Source organism: Ranitomeya imitator, chromosome 3 (genome assembly GCF_032444005.1).
Source record: "Ranitomeya imitator isolate aRanImi1 chromosome 3, aRanImi1.pri, whole genome shotgun sequence".
Taxonomy (NCBI): domain Eukaryota; kingdom Metazoa; phylum Chordata; class Amphibia; order Anura; family Dendrobatidae; genus Ranitomeya; species Ranitomeya imitator.
The window spans coordinates 429,260,421-429,279,898 of record NC_091284.1 but is presented as its reverse complement, the minus strand read 5'-3'; the positions used below and the strand labels follow the sequence as shown (position 1 = coordinate 429,279,898).

Here is a 19,478-nt window from a genome sequence, read left to right as displayed (position 1 = left end):
GGGTTGTGGTGAAGGAAAGTAAAACACTGGAGATAGAGAACAAGTGAGTAATGTGAAAGGCATTGGAACCATGTGTGGAAATTGCTTCGTATTGTGAAGGAAACGGTCATAAAGTTGTGTCCCCACTATCTAGTGTATATAATCCCCACCAAGTTATCGTTCAGTAAAAGGTTTATTTTTAACTGGTGGTATCCATCATTGGACATGTCAACATCTAGTACTGGCCAACTGAAGTCATTGGTAACATGCGGCTTTCAAAGGTGTAGAGCCCCCATAGCACTCAAGTCCACACACCCAGCCAGGAGCTACCACTTTCATGTAGCGTGCCAGGCATAAGAAATGAGTATCTTGCCCATGGCTACCACCTCGTGCCACATTACATATCAATAATACAAATCCTAATTTAAAATTTTGAGATAATACACATTTTGACGTTGGTAAGCACTGTATATTATAATCAATACTTTTTTTCAATATATAATCTTTTCAGATGTCCTGATGTTTGAAACAGAAGATTTAGTTCTACGAAAGAATGAAAAAAATTTCATTCTGTGCCTGTTAGAACTGGCTCGACGAGCATCTCGCTTTGGTATGAGTGCCCCAATGCTCATCCAGATGGAGGAGCAAATTGAGGAGGAAATTCGTGAGGAACTGGAATTGCCACCTGTGGAGATCCCACTCCCTAAACCACCAAGCAAAAGAAAGCTTTGTGACTTTAAAAATTTGGACCAAATGGTAAGTCACTATATTACTAAATAGATATTATATAATGGCTAAATGTTGTATGCCACACATAGAATGTCAAACCGAGTTTAGTAAATAGTACCAAATCTACCTTTCTCCAAGTCTATTTTTTTCTCTTTGGAATGGCTCTTTCTTCTCATTTGCACTAGTTTGGCGAAAAAAAAATGTGAAAGATAGATAAAGGCAAATGTCGATCCTCGGTGTATTTCCCTCAACACTAATGATATATGAATGTAATTTAGATTAAAAGGAAAGTGGGAATAGTTGTCCATAGAAACACAAACTTGTTAAATAGAGTAATCTAGAGTAATTAAAGATGGGTGAACCTGAACAGTAAAGTAAACTGTAAAGTTCGGGGAATGTGCCGAACGCCTAGTGTTTGGGCACGGATCCCGAACACGGACTTCTCCATGAAATCCATGTTACTGTTGGGGTTCAGCACTCCGAACATCAGCTGTTTCCCACTCTGTCATCTGCATGACAGTGGGAGAACCGCCGGTCACAGGAATCGGCTGATGAGAGAATACTACTACCATCAGCCTACATCTGCTGTCGCTGATAACAGGTTTACAACCTTTACAGCACGATGATGCGAAATGGCTCCGTGCTCACGGTGATCTCATTGAGGTCTCCACAGTTCATCATCCCAGCTCACAGTTAAGTTCCCGTGGGAACACAGCCTCAGTCACCATCACAGCTAGTCACTGAGGCTGCCTTATCATCACCTTATTCTTCCATGGTTTTAAACCTGGATGGTCGCATTATGGCACTGTCCAGATTGTAAACCGTATATCGCAGACATGAATTACAGCATGGGAAATTTTCACTTCGGATAGGTTAGGGATATGGTTGTTTTATTATTTTTATTTTCTTTACAGGGGACTAGGGCCGCAATGAAATGGGAGTAAGGTGAATATAATGGTTGTTCATTATTTTCTTTTTTTTTTTTTTACACGGGACAAGGGCTTCAATGGAATGTGTGTAAGATGAGTATAACTGTTTTTTTATTTTCTTTATTTCAAATATAATAGTCAGTGTATTTCTTTCAAATAAAGGATTTTATTCTGGCTGTGTCTTTTTTACAATCTAACTATGTGATTAGTAATGAAGAGGCGTCTTATAGATGCCTCTCTGTTACTAACCTGTGCACACCAGGGCAAGAAGGAAGAGCCAAGGCAAAGTGCCAGAATTGGCGCATCTAATAGATGCGTCTTTTCTGGGGCGGCTGCGAGCTGGTATTTTTAGGCTGAAGGGGCCAATATTCATGGCCCCTTACCAGCCTGAGAATACCAGCCCCAAGCTGTCTGCTTTAGCTTGGCTAGTTGTCAAAAATGAAGGGGACCCCATCCCATTATTTAAATAATAATAATAAAATAAAATGGCTTAGGGATCCCTGTGTTCTTGATAACCAGCCATGATAAAGCTGACAGCTGAGGGTTGCAGTCCGCAGCTGTTAGATTGTACTAGATTGCACTGGTTATCAAAATAGAAGAGACCTCACGTCTTTTTTCTTTTTTTAAATTTATTTTTATATAATATAGGCGCCGGCTGATGAATAATCCCATCAGCTATGCCTGCTGTCGCTGTTATCAGCGACAGCAAGCGTAGGCTGATGTGAGTAGTACTCTCTCATCAGCTGATGCATGTGACCAGCAGTAAACCTTTCACCGCCGATAACAGTGTTGGCTCAAATGACAGCGTGGGAACCGCAGCTCTCTGACCAGCGGTAATAATCTTACCCATGATCAGAGCCTGTGTTTGCTGCACTGTCATGCAGATGACAGCGTGGCAAACAACGGATGTTCGGACCCTTCATTCATATATTTTATGATGTTCGGTCCAACCCAAATAAACAGGGGTTCGCCCATCACTAATAGTAATATGTAGGTCAAATTCATAAGAGTATGTTCAGACAGTGCTTTTTTTGCAGATTTTGTTTCTGCCTGAAAAAAAGAGTGTTGGCAGAAAAATAGAGGAGAAATGAAGTTCTCCATCCTCTCGTCACCTGTGATCCGTTCTCGCATACAAGAGAATCGGACCACAGTAAAATGACACTCTGATCACACTCGCAGTCGCAGCAGAGCCAAGGGTCATTTGCATATAGCATCCAATCTCTCACAAGTGAGAATCATCGGATGTTACTTGTCAGTGTGAGCGAGTCCCAATAATGATAAAAGCATGATTTTACTAATCAATTTAAAAGAACATAGAGAGAGACCTATATACTGCACAGTATGTGGGTGGTATATAATTAAATCATTTGACAAGATAAATAGATGTTAAGATACTGATAGGACTCAAATATTACATAACTATAATATATACGTATTAGCACAAGAGATCCCTCCAATGAAGGCAGGCACCCTTGCCCGATGTGTGCTTCACTTTCACTGCTTATCTTTGCCTACAGACATGCGAACCGAATCAAAAGGGATATTACTTAGCAAAACTTTTTGGGGGGCATTCACACGTGTTTCTTGGGGAGGAGCTATAATGTAACAGATTTTCTGCTGTAGGCTATGTGCTCACATCCGGAATTGCCACGGAAATTTCCGCGGCATTTCCACAACTGTGCCACGGGTAAAACGCATGCGGAATTGGCATGCGTATTGCTGCTAAACACTAGCGTTTTACAAGTGTTATTAGCTTGCAGAATGCTAGCGTTTTCCAAGCGATCTGTAGCATCGCTTGGAAAACAGGTTGGTCACACTTGTCAAACATAGTGTTTGACAAGTGTGACCAACTTTTTACTATTGATTCTGCCTATGCAGAATCAATAGTAAAAAGATCTAATGTTAAAAATAATAAAAAAATAAAAAATCGTGATATTCTCACCTTCCGGCGTCCCTCGCAATCTTCCAGCTCCTCGCGACGCTCCCGGCAGCTTCCGTTCCAAGTAATGCCTCGCGGCAATGACCCCAGATGACGTAGCATCACGTGAGAACGCTATGTCATCACAGGTCATTGCCGCAAAGCATCCCTGGGAACGGGAGCATCGCAAGGAGCGGGAAGCTGCGGGGGACGCCGGGAGGTGAGAATATCACGATTATTTGTTTTAATTCTTTTTTTCTTTTTTTTTACAGGTATATGGTTCCCAGGGCCTGGAGGAGAGTCTCCTCTCCTCCACCCTGGGTACCAACGTCACATGATCCGCTTACTTCCCGCATGGTGGGCATAGCCACATGCGGAAGAATCAATGCATTCCATTGTGTGTGGAATCCCTGCGATCCCGCACAAAGGATGAACATGCTGTGTTTTTTTCCAGAATGCGATTCCGCTGCGGGAAAAAACATGTGTACAAAAATTGCAGATTGCATTCTAATAACAGGATGCATAATGTATGCGTTTTTTTGCGGTTTTATAGCGATAAACCGTGACAAATCCTGAACGTGTGCACACAGCCTAACAGTAGGGTATACAGAACATAAGGACATCCACTTTTTCTTTTCATTGCATTTTTGTAATCTTGTACACACAGGACATACAGTATGTACGGGATTGATGTGATATTTATAAATCATTTTGTTACCCTATTAAAAAAACCTAATGGAAAGCTACTAGATGCAAAGTCACCTCTAAATGGACCTGTTTTCTACGGGCCTAAAAGGCAACTTATTGTATCAGGTACTGTGCCTTCTGACGGATCCTATAGTACTATGGTGGACCAGTGAGCAGCTCTTCAGAAGCCAATTATGTAGGTACACTTCAACTGTGAGAGACAGAATCTAAAAATAAAAACCAGAAAATAACATTGTATGATTTTTACATAATTTATCTGCATTTTATTTCATGAAATAGAATAGAAGAACTTAATATTTGGTACACAAACCATTGTTTGCAATTACAGAGGTCAGATATTTACTTGTAGTTCTTGACCAAGTTTGCACACACCGCAGCAGGGATTTTAGCCTACTCCTTCATACAGATCGTCTCCAGATCTTTCAGGTGTTGGGGCTGTCGCTGGGCAACAATAAGTTTCAGCTCCCTCCAAAGATTTTCTTGTAGGTTCAGGTCTGGAGACTGGCTATGTCTCTCCAGGACCTTGAAAATGCTTCTTACTTAGCAACTCCTTAGTTGCCCTGGCTGTGTGTTTCGAGTCATTGTAATGCTGGAAGACCCAGCCTCGACCCATCTTCAATGCTCTTACTGAGGAAAGGAGGTTGTTGGCCATAATCTCATGATTAATGACCCATCCATCCTTCCTTCAATACAGTGCAGTCGTCCTGTCCCCTTTGCAGAAAAGCACCCCCTAAGTATGATGTTTTCCCCACCATGCTATACAGTTGGGACAGTGTTTGTGGGGTTGTGCTCATCCTTCTTCTTCCTCAAACCTCATTGAGAAAAGTTGATATCAAAAAGTTCTATTTTGGTGTCATCTGACCACATGAACTTCTCTCATGCATCATCTGGATCATTCAGATGGTGATTGGTGAACTTCAAATGGGCAAGGACATGTGCTGTAGTCAGCAGGGAACCTTGCGTGCCATGCAAGATTTTAATCTATGATGACTGTTGTAATTCTGTTGTCGAACTCCCTCCTGTGGTCGTGAATGGTACTTCGGCGAGTTCTGTCCATGGACTCCCTCTGGTGGCTGTGAGTGAAGCTGCTGCTTCTGAGGTTCCTTACACAGGTGACGTGGTTTATCCTTTGGTTGGCTGCTCTATTTAACTCCACTCAGATCGTTACTCCATGCCAGCTGTCAATGTTCCTGCATTGGTTCAGTTCGCTCTTGGATCTTTCTGGTGACCTGTCTTCTCCAGCAGAAGCTAAGTTCCTGATAGTTATTATTTGTTCATTGTTTCCTTGTCCAGCTGGTTATCATGATTTTGTCTTGCTAGCTGGAAGCTCTGGGATGCAGAGTGGCATCTCCGCACCGTGAGTCGGTGCGGAGGTCTTTTTGCACACTCTGTGTGGTCTTTTGTAGTTTTTGTGCTGATCGCAAAGATACCTTTCCTATCCTCTGTCTGTTTAGTAAGTCTGGCCTCCCTTTGCTGAAACCTGTTTCATTTCTGCGTTTGTGACTTTCATCTTTACTCACAGTCAATATATGTGGGGGGCTGCCTTTTCCTTTGGGGAATTTCTCTGAGGCAAGGTAGGCTTTATTTTCTATCTCTAGGGCTAGCTAGCTCTTAGGCTGTGAAGAGGCGTCTAGGGAGAGTCAGGAACGCTCCACGGCTATTTCTAGTTGTTGTGATAGGATTAGGGCTTGCGGTCAGCAGAGCTCCCACATCCCAGAGCTTGTCCTGTGTGAGTTTAACTATCAGGTCGTGCCGGGTGCTCCTAACCACCAGGTCCATAACAGTACAGCTGGCCCAAAGTATTAATGCATCTCAATAGAGGGATAAGAGAAGTTCTGAGACCATTTTTTTTTCTTTGCACTGTGTTTTGTCTTTCTTTTCCCCTAAACCTTTGGGTGGTTCAGGACACAGGTGTAGATATGGACATTCAAGGTCTGTCCTCTTGTGTGGATCATCTCACTGCAAGGGTACAAAACATTCAAGACTTTGTGGTTCAGAATCCTATGTTAGAGCCTAGAATTCCTATTCCTGATTTATTTTCTGGGGATAGATCTAAGTTCTTGAATTTCAAAAATAATTGTAAACTGTTTCTAGCTTTGAAACCCCGCTCCTCTGGTGACCCCGTTCAACAAGTAAAAATCATTATTTCTTTGTTGCGTGATGACCCTCAAGACTTGGCATTTTCCCTTGCGCCAGGAGATCCTGCATTGCGTGATGTTGATGCGTTTTTTCTGGCGCTTGGATTGCTTTATGATGAACCAAATTCAGTGGATCAGGCAGAGAAAATCTTGCTGGCTTTGTGTCAGGGTCAGGATGAAGCGGAGGTGTACTGTCAGAAGTTTAGAAAGTGGTCTGTGCTTACTCAGTGGAATGAGTGTGCCCTGGCGGCAATTTTCAGAAAGGGTCTTTCTGAAGCCCTTAAGGATGTCATGGTGGGATTTCCCACGCCTGCTGGTCTGAATGAGTCTATGTCCTTGGCCATTCAGATCGATCGGCGCTTGCGTGAGCACAAAGCTGTGCACCATCTGGCGGTATTCTCTGAGCATAGGCCTGAGCCTATGCAGTGTGATAGGACTTTGACCAGAGCTGAACGGCAAGAACACAGACGTCGGAATGGGCTGTGTTTTTACTGTGGTGAATCCATTCATGCTATCTCCGATTGTCCTAAGCGCACTAAGCGGTTCGCTAGGTCTGCCACCATTGGTACGGTACAGTCTAAATTTCTTTTGTCCGTTACTCTGATTTGCTCTCTGTCGTCCTATTCTGTTATGGCATTTGTGGATTCAGGCGCTGCCCTGAATTTGATGGACTTGGATTTTGCCAGGTGCTGTGGTTTTTTCTTGGAGCTCTTGCACTATCCTATTCCATTGAGAGGAATTGATGCTACGCCTTTGGCCAAGAATAAGCCTCAGTACTGGACTCAATTGACCATGTGCATGGCTCCTGCACATCAGGAGGATATTCGCTTTTTGGTGTTGCATAATCTGCATGATGTGGTCGTTTTGGGGTTGCCATGGCTACAGGTCCATAATCCAGTGTTGGATTGGAAATCTATGTCTGTGTCCGGCTGGGGTTGTCAGGGGGTACATGGTGATGTTCCATTGTTGTCAATTTCGCCTTCCACTCCTTCTGAAGTCCCTGAGTTTTTATCAGATTACCGGGATGTATTTGAAGAGCCCAAATCCGGTGCCCTACCTCCTCATAGGGATTGCGATTGTGCTATTAATTTGATTCCTGGTAGTAAGTTTTCTAAGGGCCGTCTGTTTAATTTATCTGTGCCAGAGCACGCCGCTATGCGGAGTTATATAAAGGAATCCTTGAATGGGCATATTCGCCCGTCGTCGTCACCATTGGGAGCAGGGTTCTTTTTTGTGGCCAAGAAGGATGGCTCTTTGAGACCTTGTATTGATTACCGCCTTCTTAATAAGATCACAGTCAAATTTCAGTATCCTTTGCCGCTGCTGTCTGATTTGTTTGCTCGGATTAAGGGGGTTAGTTGGTTCACCAAGATAGATCTTCGAGGGGCATATAATCTTGTGCGAATTAAACAGGGCGATGAATGGAAAATAGCATTTAATACGCCCGAGGGCCATTTTGAGTACCTGGTTATGCCATTCGGGCTTTCTAATGCTCCATCTGTGTTTCAGTCCTTTATGCATGACATCTTCCGAGAGTACCTGGATAGATTCATGATTGTATATTTGGATGACATTTTGGTCTTTTCGGATGATTGGGAGTCTCATGTGAAGCAGGTCAGAATGGTGTTCCAGGTCCTTCGTGCGAATTCCTTGTTTGTGAAGGGGTCAAAGTGTCTCTTTGGAGTTCAGAAGGTTTCATTTTTGGGTTTCATTTTTTCCCCTTCTACTATCGAGGTGGACCCTGTTAAAGTTCAGGCCATTTATGATTGGACTCAGCCGACATCTGTTAAGAGCCTACAGAAGTTCCTGGGCTTTGCTAATTTTTACCGTCGCTTCATCGCTAATTTTTCTAGTATTGCTAAACCGTTGACTGATTTGACCAAGAAAGGTGCTGATGTGGTCAATTGGTCCTCTGCGGCTGTAGAGGCTTTTCAGGAGTTGAAGCGTCGTTTTTCTTCTGCCCCTGTGTTGTGCCAGCCAGATGTTTCGCTCCCGTTTCAGGTCGAGGCTGATGCTTCTGAGATTGGAGCAGGGGCTGTTTTGTCGCAAAGAAGTTCTGATGGCTCGGTGATGAAACCATGTGCCTTCTTTTCTAGAAAATTCTCGCCTGCTGAGCGCAATTATGATGTTGGTAATCGAGAGTTGTTGGCCATGAAGTGGGCATTCGAGGAGTGGCGACATTGGCTTGAAGGAGCTAAACATCGCGTGGTGGTCTTGACGGATCACAAGAATTTGTCTTATCTCGAGTCTGCCAAACGGTTGAATCCTAGACAGGCTCGATGGTCGCTCTTTTTCTCCCGTTTTGATTTTGTGGTTTCATACCTTCCGGGATCTAAGAATGTGAAGGCTGATGCCCTGCCAAGGAGTTTTGTGCCTGATTCTCCGGGTGTTCCGGAGCCGGCGGGTATTCTTAAAGAGGGGGTAATTTTGTCTGCCATCTCCCCTGATTTGCGGCTCGTGCTGCAGAAGTTTCAGGCTGATAGACCTGACCGTTGTCCTACGGAGAAACTGTTTGTCCCTGATAGATGGACTAGTAGAGTTATCTCTGAGGTTCATTGTTCGGTGTTGGCTGGTTATCCTGGAATCTTTGGTACCAGAGATTTGGTGGCTAGATCCTTTTGGTGGCCTTCTTTGTCACGGGATGTGCGTTCTTTTGTGCAGTCCTGTGGGACTTGTGCTCGGGCTAAGCCCTGCTGTTCTCGTGCCAGTGGGTTGCTTTTGCCCTTGCCGGTCCCGAAGAGGCCCTGGACGCATATTTCCATGGATTTTATTTCTGATCTCCCTGTTTCTCAAAGGATGTCGGTCATTTGGGTGGTTTGTGATCGCTTCTCTAAGATGGTCCATTTGGTACCCTTGTCTAAATTGCCTTCCTCCTCTGATTTGGTGCCATTGTTTTTCCAGCATGTGGTTCGTTTGCATGGCATTCCAGAGAACATCATCTCGGACAGAGGTTCCCAGTTTGTTTCGAGGTTTTGGCGGTCCTTTTGTGCTAAGATGGGCATTGATTTGTCTTTTTCTTTGGCTTTCCATCCTCAGACTAATGGCCAAACCGAACGAACTAATCAGACTTTGGAAACATATCTGAGATGCTTTGTTTCTGCTGATCAGGATGATTGGGTGTCCTTCTTGCCTTTGGCTGAGTTGGCCCTTAATAATCGGGCCAGCTCGGCTACTTTAGTTTCTCCTTTTTTCTGTAATTCTGGTTTCCATCCTCGTTTCTCTTCAGGGCAGGTTGAGCCTTCGGACTGTCCTGGTGTGGATACGGTGGTGGACAGGTTGCAGCAGATTTGGACTCATGTGGTGGACAATTTGACATTGTCCCAGAAGAAGGCTCAACGTTTCGCTAACCGCCGGCGCTGTGTTGGTCCCCGACTTCGTGTTGGGGATTTGGTTTGGTTGTCATCTCGTCATGTTCCTATGAAGGTTTCCTCTCCTAAGTTTAAGCCTCGTTTCATTGGGCCATATAAGATTTCTGAAGTTCTTAATCCTGTGTCATTTCGTTTGGACCTTCCAGCTTCTTTTGCCATCCATAATGTGTTCCATAAGTCGTTGTTGCGGAGATACGTGGCGCCTATGGTTCCCTCCGTTGATCCTCCTGCCCCGGTGTTGGTCGAGGGGGAGTTGGAGTATGCGGTGGAGAAGATTTTGGATTCTCGTGTTTCGAGACGGAAACTCCAGTACCTGGTCAAGTGGAAGGGTTATGGTCAGGAAGATAATTCCTGGGTTTTTGCCTCTGATGTTCATGCTGCCGATCTAGTTCGTGCCTTTCATTTGGCTCATCCTGATCGGCCTAGGGGCTCTGGTGAGGGTTCGGTGACCCCTCCTCAAGGGGGGGGTACTGTTGTGAATTCTGTTGTCGAACTCCCTCCTGTGGTCGTGAATGGTACTTCGGCAAGTTCTGTCCATGGACTCCCTCTGGTGGCTGTGAGTGAAGCTGCTGCTTCTGAGGTTCCTTACACAGGTGACGTGGTTTATCCTTTGGTTGGCTGCTCTATTTAACTCCACTCAGATCGTTACTCCATGCCAGCTGTCAATGTTCTTGCATTGGTTCAGTTCGCTCTTGGATCTTTCTGGTGACCTGTCTTCTCCAGCAGAAGCTAAGTTCCTGATAGTTATTATTTGTTCATTGTTTCCTTGTCCAGCTGGTTATCATGATTTTGTCTTGCTAGCTGGAAGCTCTGGGATGCAGAGTGGCATCTCCGCACCGTGAGTCGGTGCGGAGGTCTTTTTGCACACTCTGTGTGGTCTTTTGTAGTTTTTGTGCTGATCGCAAAGATACCTTTCCTATCCTCTGTCTGTTTAGTAAGTCTGGCCTCCCTTTGCTGAAACCTGTTTCATTTCTGCGTTTGTGACTTTCATCTTTACTCACAGTCAATATATGTGGGGGGCTGCCTTTTCCTTTGGGGAATTTCTCTGAGGCAAGGTAGGCTTTATTTTCTATCTCTAGGGCTAGCTAGCTCTTAGGCTGTGAAGAGGCGTCTAGGGAGAGTCAGGAACGCTCCACGGCTATTTCTAGTTGTTGTGATAGGATTAGGCTACGTTCAGACTAGCATTGTGCGCCGCTGCGTCGGCGACGCAACGCACACAAAAACGCTGCGTTTTGCGACGCGTGCGTCGTTTTTTGCCGAAAATCGGACGCAAGAAAAATGCAACTTGTTGCGTTTTCTTGGTCCGACGCTTGCGGCAAAAAAGACGCATTTGTCGCAAAACGCAACAAACAAAAACGCATGCGTCCCCCATGTTAAACATAGGGGCGCATGACGCGTGCGTCGCCGCTGCGTCGCCCGACGCTAACCCGACGCACACTAGCACAACGCTAGTCTGAACGTAGCCTTAGGGCTTGCGGTCAGCAGAACTCCCACATCCCAGAGCTTGTCCTGTGTGAGTTTAACTATCAGGTCGTGCCGGGTGCTCCTAACCACCAGGTCCATAACAGATGACGTAGTGTGTTACTAACGGTAATGTCTGAGACTGTGGTCCCAGCTCTCTTCTGGTCATTGGTAAGGTACTCTTGTGTAGTTCTGGGCTGATTCCTGACCTTTCTCAGAATCCCCACAAGGCAAGATCTTGCATAGAGCCCCAGAAAGAGCAAGATTGACAGTCATCTTATGTTTCTTCCATTTTCTAATAATTGTGCCAACAGTTGTTGCCTTCTCACCAAGCTGCTTGCCTTTTGTCCTACAACCTATTCTAGCCTTGTGCAGGTTTACAATATCGTCCCTGGTGTCCTTAGAATGCTCTTTGGTCTTGGCCATGGTTGAGAGGTTGGAATATGATTAAGTATGTGGACAGGTGTCTTTTATACAAGTAACAATTTCAAACAGGTGCAGTTAATACAGGTAGGGGGTCTTCTTAAGGAAAAACTAATGGGTATGTGAGTGACAGAATTCTACTGGTTGGTAAGTGAAAAGGGACGAGTTTCCCACCAAAAATAATAGTATTATTAAAGGGTGACCTCTCCCTGCACCTCTATCGAGGTTCCAATATTAACTATTAATTTTGAACTTGTCTATTAATAATTAATACATAACTTAGTAATGCCTTAACGTTATCTGTTCCTTATACTATGTACTAATTGAGACAAAACCATGTATCAGTAAAAAATATTTATAACACAAACATAAGTAGAGATGGGCGGACACCTGGATGTTCGGGTCCAGCGGGTTTGGCTGAACAGTTACAAAAAGTTCAGGTCACTGGTGTCAACTGATGGGACTACTGCTCCCATCAGTGGATGCCTACTGCCACTAATAACAGTGAGAGCAGAATTCATCAGCCGACGCCTGTGCTATAAATAAATAATTATTAAAAAAACGGTGTGAGTTTCCCTGTATTTTTGATAACCAGCCAGGCAAAACTCACAGCTTGGAGCTGCAACCCTCAGCTGTCAGCTTCAGCAAGGCTAGTTATCAAAAATAGAGTGGTCCCCATGCCATATTTTTTAATTATTTAAATAAATAAGTAAAAAAAAAAAGGTGTGGGATCCCCCACATTTTTGGCAACCAGCCAAGTGAAAGCAGACAGCTGGGAGCTGGTATTCTCAGGCTGGTTAGGGGCCATGGATATTGGCCCTACTAGCCTTAAAATAGCAGCTTGCAGCTGCCCCGGAAAAGATGCATCTATTAGATGCTCGAATTCTGGTGTTTTGCCCGGCTCTTCCCACTTGCTCTGTGGCGGTGGCAAGTGAGGTTCATATTTGTGGGGTTGATGTCACCTTTGTATTGTCCGATGACATCAAGCCCATGGATTACTAATGGAGAGGCATTTATAAGACACTCTTCCATTACTAATCATATAGTTATATGGTAAATAAAGACACAGTCAGAATAAAGTCTTTTATTTGAAATAAAAAAAATACTTTTACTTTTTATTTCAAATTAACAAACACAGTTATACTCCCCTAACGCCTAATTCCACGGAATCCTTCGTCTCCTGTAATAAAACAAAAATAAAAAACAACAATATCCCTCACCTGTCCGTCATTCTGTTCAATGTCTGGGGGATAAACCACTTTCAACCTGGATGGTGCCAAGATGCGACTGCCCAGGCTGAGAATCACTGGTGAATGAGCTGCTGCGAGTGCAGTATCAGGGACTGGCGGTGACGTAATCGAGGTTACTGCCTGTCACTGAGGCTGTGTTCCCAGCCAGGAACCCAGTGAACTGTGGTGACCTCGGTGAGATCCCTGCTAGCACTGTGAAAAATATCTCCTGATGCAGAGGCGAGCTCACCACAGTTCACAGGGAGAATTTCACTGCGGTGAATTTGAACTGCGGTGAACTCACCGCTGCACTGTGAGACTTTTTCTCACTGTGCTAGCAGTGATCTCACCAAGGTCACCGAAGTTCATTCACCTAATCAACACTTGGCTGTAAGTACTAAAACGCTACATTGGTGTACTTTACTCCCCTTCATTTACACACTGCGGACAGATATCCCCATCTGTACATACAATTGTGCATGTACACAACCAGGGTCGGCTCTAGGTTTTTGAGGGCCCCGGGCAAAAGAGTCTCAGTGGGCCCCCCCCTTTAACACATACCACGATTCATGATCGCATATAAACACAGCCACGCAGTATATAACACAGCCTACGTAGTATATAGCACAGCCACGTAGCATATAACACAGCCATGTAGTATATAACAGCCCACATAGCATATAACACAACCACGTAGTATATAGCACAGCCCACGTAGCATATAACAGCCCATATAGTATATAGCACAGCCACATAGTATATAACATGGCCCACGTAGTTTATAGAACAGCCATGTAGTATACACCCCAGCCCACATAGCAGTATACAGCACTGCCCACACAGTAGTATACAGCACAGCCCACACAGTAGTATATAGCACAGCCCACACAGTAGTATATAGCACAGCCCACACAGTAGTATTCAGCACTGCCCACATAGTAGTATACAGCACTGCCCACATAGTAGTATACAGCACTGCCCACGTAGTATATAGCAGCCCACGTAGTATATAACACAGCCCACGTAGTATATAACACAGCCCACGTAGTATATAGCAGCCCACATAGTATATAGCAGCTCACGCAGTATATAACACAGCCCACGTAGTAAATAGCCGCCCACATAGTATATAGCAGCCCACGTAGTATATAGCAGCCCAGAGCCCACGCAGTATATAACACAGCCCACATAGTAAATAGCATTCCACATAGTAAATAGCAGCCCACGTAGTATATAGCAGCCCACGTAGTAAATAGCAGCCCAAGTAGCATATAGCAGCCCACGTAGCATATAGCAGCCCACGTAGTATATAACACAGCCACGCAGTATAAAAGAGCCCATACCTTGTCCTCCCAACCAGGCTCTGCATTCCCCCGCAATCCTTTGCTCCAGGTGGCAGGTGCTGCACACTTCCTGTTTGGCGACGCGCGGCTCATTCTCCGGGCACTGGACGGTCGGAAGTCACTCTGCGTATCCATGGCGATGCATTGTGGGCGGCTCTCCAGCAGCTGCGAAAGTCCCAGAGCTCCGTGCCGCCTCCTCTCTTCTAGCGTGCACCTCGGGCCACAGATGCCTGCCTCAGGGCAGGGCCCATGCGGGCAGCCTGCCCCTAACGCCAGCTCTGAATGGGCCCCCTTGTCTCGCCAGGGCCCCGGCACTTGCCCGGGTACGCCGTGTGCGGACGCCGGCCCTGTACACAACACAATAGTAGAATAATGATCTGTTGGTTGTACCCAGTCACATCTGTGGGTGTTCATGTTGATTGTCTTGAACCCCTGGTACAAGTGCTAGTTAATAAAATGTGTACGAACCGGTGGTGAACACAGCCTGCATGGTGCTGGGTGGATCTATATATCCAGGGACTTGAGATTAAAAGAAGTAAAGGGAACAATATATGATATAAATAATTCCTTTTCATGTACTACCATATTATAGTTGGTCAATGTATCAGTTAATGAGTGTGTGCGATATGTCCCCGCTCTGTTAGTTGCACTCTTTTAATTTTTGCACTGTGTTTATTGCATTTGGCATTATTTAATACAGATTATTTATGGTTTACTAAACTCTGTTGTATCCCGGGCTTTATTAAGCTTATGATTTTGTGAGATATTCATACTGATATATTTGAGTTAACATTAATATGACTCTACATGGGAGATTGTTATATATAAAATTATATAACCGGAATGAATGTTCTGTTAATGCATACAATAGAGTAGAGCAAATAATACTGTTCATGCATTATATTTTTGAAATGGTTCGTACTGCAGTATAAAATTTCTCTGCCAGCTCCGTCCTGTAGTACACACAATAAATGTAACAGAAATATTACATAGAAGTATTTAACCTGGTATTGTTGTGGACCCATCACCCTAATTTACGTTATGGGTTTTTAAGTGTTTTTAATACTCTTCTGTGTATAGTTTTCAAATAAAGATTTTGATATTTTAAGATTATTGCTGTGGTGATCCCAATTCCTATGCATACACTGTTGTTCGTCTAATAGAAATACACGCAGCCGCACACTCCGGTCCTGAGTGCCAAGTACTGATGCGAGAGACTCGCTCAAGTTTCTCGCATCACACTCGCAGGTCTGACCTCGGCCTTAGACCAGCTGCAGATTGATTTACTGTATATGTGAGTGTCTGTCTTTGATATTCTATTCTTGTCCAATGGTAACTTTCTAGAATTTTTAGTTTCTTCTGTTCATTGCAATAGGTGCAGCATTTGGTAAGCAGATGTACATGTCCAGAGCAATTCTGTATGGTCAAAGTTGCTGAAGGAAAATATAGGGTGGGGGAATCCAGCACGCTCATCTTTGTTCGGGTAAGTAGATATGAAACTACATATGCTAAACATTACTTATCGTTTTCATAATTTTATCTGGCAGCTAGTCAATGGGAACAATATAGCTCACAACCAGAGGCAAAATTTTCTTCCTGACCTAATACTTCTCACAGCTGATAGAAGGCCTGGATTATACCAAGAGAGTATAAGGGACCATTGATGGCAAGGTTTGCTCCGCAGATCTAAAGACCTGGTTACGGTACCACAAAGTATGTGTACTTGTTGTGGGGGTTTGCTGATTAGCCCTATTTAGGTCACAAGCGATTAGATAGTATGAAAACCAGTACTTGCGGGTCTCTGCAGAGCCAAAGCAAGTGTGCACATACCCGGTGTGGCTTGTCGGAGGAGCAATGGGTAGAGGGAAAAAATGTGAAGCGAGTAGAGCCAGAGGCGCCCCGGCCGGCGGCGACCCTGGATTCACGCGGAGATACAAAAAAGATGGCCGCTGTTGCGCAGTCGCAGAAGGGTCTGCAGAGACCCGCAAGTACTGGCTGCACTAACAACGCATGCTGGAAGCCCTCCCACACAGGTATGTGAAACACGTATGTTTGCTAATCTGAAGTGTGATCAAACGGCTAGTGATTAACTCTATAGAGCACAGCAGTACCTTCTGCGTATCCACTCCCAGCTAATTGAACCCCTAACTCCCATGGGATTTTTTCGTAGCATGGTATTTACAGTGTTTCTTGTTAACAGCTTTAGGTGCATTTTTTGGTGCAGAGTTTTGGTGCATTTTTTTGGGCTAACTTGTGTCTCTTTGTCCATGCCAATGTTCATTACTTTTTTGCAGAAAAAAGGCTGCAAATAATGATACCTGCATTTTTTCTGCGTTTTTGCAGCGTTTTTTTCAACACCCATTCAAGCCAATGGATGAAAAACGTTGCAAAAACGCTGAAAGAAGTGACATGCTCTATGTCCAAAGAAAGCAGCAAAGCACAACATCCTGATGATAAAAAAAACAGTGTGTGTGCATGAGATTTCTGAAATCTCATAGGCTTTGCTGGTACTGTAAAAAGCAACTGAAAATTAGCATAAAAAAGCAGCAAAAAATGCCCAGTGTGAACATACCCTTACAATGGAAATGTAACAATCGATATCAGGCAATACACTTTCAATACAAGTCTTCTGTATCATAGAGAAACATTTTTTTTTATATGTAACAGACACAGCATATTGATAGTATTGATATTCTGCATGAGTGTCACGTTATGTCCCAAATTTCCTTTATCCTCCACTACAGGGATACCTTTGTGTCCCACCCTAGTCAGAACAGTAAGGCCGGAGTCACACACAACATATAAAAATACGGTCAGTTTTTGATGGCCGAGATAAGCAGAAAATTTCCTGAACAGTGATCCGTATTCAATGAGAGGATGCAATTTTTTCTCCAAAAATTATCCGTGTGTAATCCGTTTATTTCTCGCACCCATAGACTTGCATTGGCGATTCTCGGCCGAGATACGCTGACAATCGCAGCATGCTGCGATTTCACTCAGATCCTGAATAAGATCTGCCCCATAGATTAACATTGGTCCCAGTGCTATGCGATATTTTTTATCACATAGCACTCGTCCGTATTACAGACTAGTGTGACCCCGGCCTAACTCTTATGTTCCAGGACTGGCTAACACGGTGGTCGTTGTAGTTCACTACTACTAACTGATGTCACGATTCCACCAGTCATTGTGTCTTTGACTCAGCGAGTGACAGTTCAGCCATCCAACCTGAGGCTTGGGCATGCGGAGCTGTTAGGCCGGCTTCACACTTGCGAGTTTTACGGACGTAAGAGCGCAGAAACTACGTCCGTAAAACTCGCAAAAAATACGGCACAATTATTCTCTATGCCCCTGCTCCTATCTGCCGTATTTTACTGATCAGTATTATACGGCTTTCTACGGCCGTACAAAATCGCAGCATGCTGCGTTTGTCACCGTACTGCGCAAGAACTACGCCAATGAAAGTCTATGGAAGCGTGAAAAATACGGATTTCACACGGACAAGCAGTGTGACTTGCGAGAAATATGCAGCGCTGTTAGAGAGAAAAGCCGGTAATTCAGTGCGGTGTACAGTAAAATCACACTGACAGCTTACAGTAGAATAGGTAGAATAAATGTGTACACATAGAATAGGTATATATATATGTCAGTGAGACACATATATGTATATATATTAATATTTATTCCAGCGCTATACAGCTTGAAAGCCGGTAATTCAATTACCGGCTTTTTCTTTCTCCTTCCTAAAACCCGACATGATTTGAGACATGGTTTACATACAGTAAACCATGTCTTCTCTCCATTTTTTTTGCAGATTCCACACTACTAATGTCAGTAGTGTGTATCTGCAAAATTTGGCCGTTCTAGCTCTTAAAATAAAGGGTTAAATGGCGGAAAAAATTGGCGTGGGCTCCCGCGCAATTTTCTCCGCCAGAGTAGTAAAGCCAGTGACTGAGGGCAGATATTAATAGCCTGGAGAGGGTCCACGGTTATTGGCCCCCCCCTGGCTAAAAATATCTGCCCCCAGCCACCCCAGAACAGGCACATCTGGAAGATGCGCCTATTCTGGCACTTGGCCACTCTCTTCCCATTCCCGTGTAGTGGTGGGATATGGGGTAATGAAGGGTTAATGCCACCTTGCTATTGTAAGGTGACATTAAGCCTAATTAATAATGGAGAGGCGTCAATTATGACACCTATCCATTATTAATCCAATTGAATGAAAGGGTTAAATAAAACACAAACACATTATTTAAAATTATTTTAATGAAATAAAAACAATGGTTGTTGGAGTATTTTATTCTACGCCCAATCCAGTCACTGAAGACCCTCGTTCTGTGAAAGAAAAAACATAATAAACCAACAATATACTTACCCTCCGCAGATCTGTAACGTCCAACGATGTAAATCCTTCTGAAGGGGTTAAAACATTTTGCAGCAAGGAGCTTTGCTAATGCAGGCTGCTCCTCGCTGCAAAACCCCGGGGAATGAGTCTAAATATAGATCAATGAGCTATATTTAGCTTCATTTGCGGTGAGGCGCCCTCTGCTGGATGTTCATAGATCGTGGGAAATTTCCTAGAAAGCTCCCAGGCTTTCTAGGTAAGTTCCCACGATCTATGTAAGGTAGATTATAACGTGACACTGTTATAATCTACCTCACAGGCACTAGGCACTTTGTAAGTATACCAACCTATGTAGGTTAGACCCTTCTTTCACACTTGCGTCAGTACGGGTCCGTCGCTAAGCTTTGGCGCGATGTACCGACGCATGCTGTGAAAATTTGGCACGACGTTAGCAGTGGATGCAGTTTTTCAATGCATCCGCTGCCCATTCTAAAGTCCGGGGATGAGGGGGCGGAGTTCCGGCCGCGCATGCACGGTAGGAAATGGCGGACGCGACGTACGAAAAAACGTTCCCTTGAATGTTTTTTCGTGCCGACGGTCCGCCAAAACACAACGCATCCAGTGCACGACGGATGCGATGTCTGGCCATACGTCGCAATCCGTCGGCAATACAAGTCTGTGGGCAAAAAACGCATCCTGCGGGCACATTTGCAGGATCCGTTTTTCCCCCAAAATGACGCATTGCGACGGATTCCAAATGACGCAAGTGTGAAAGAAGCCTTAGACAGTGAGCTGACTACGCCTCTGTCTGTCCCCTTAGTTTACGACAAGCTCTCTTAGAATCTCACCTAAACATAAATATAAAATCGTTTAGGGAAATTAGGATCGATTGCAGAAAGTATTTTTTA

At 44.3% G+C, this 19,478-nt stretch overlaps 1 protein-coding gene across 1 annotated transcript in view; it reads left to right on the top strand.

Moving 5' to 3' along the window:
* Nucleotides 1-19,478, top strand: part of GAS2L2 (growth arrest specific 2 like 2) — a 67,952-nt gene that overhangs the window by 11,012 nt on the left and 37,462 nt on the right. The window contains exons 3-4 of the mRNA XM_069757267.1: nucleotides 491-735; nucleotides 15,601-15,708. Coding sequence (XP_069613368.1) covers nucleotides 491-735; nucleotides 15,601-15,708 — 353 coding nt within the window. The remainder of the gene's footprint in view (nucleotides 1-490; nucleotides 736-15,600; nucleotides 15,709-19,478) is intronic.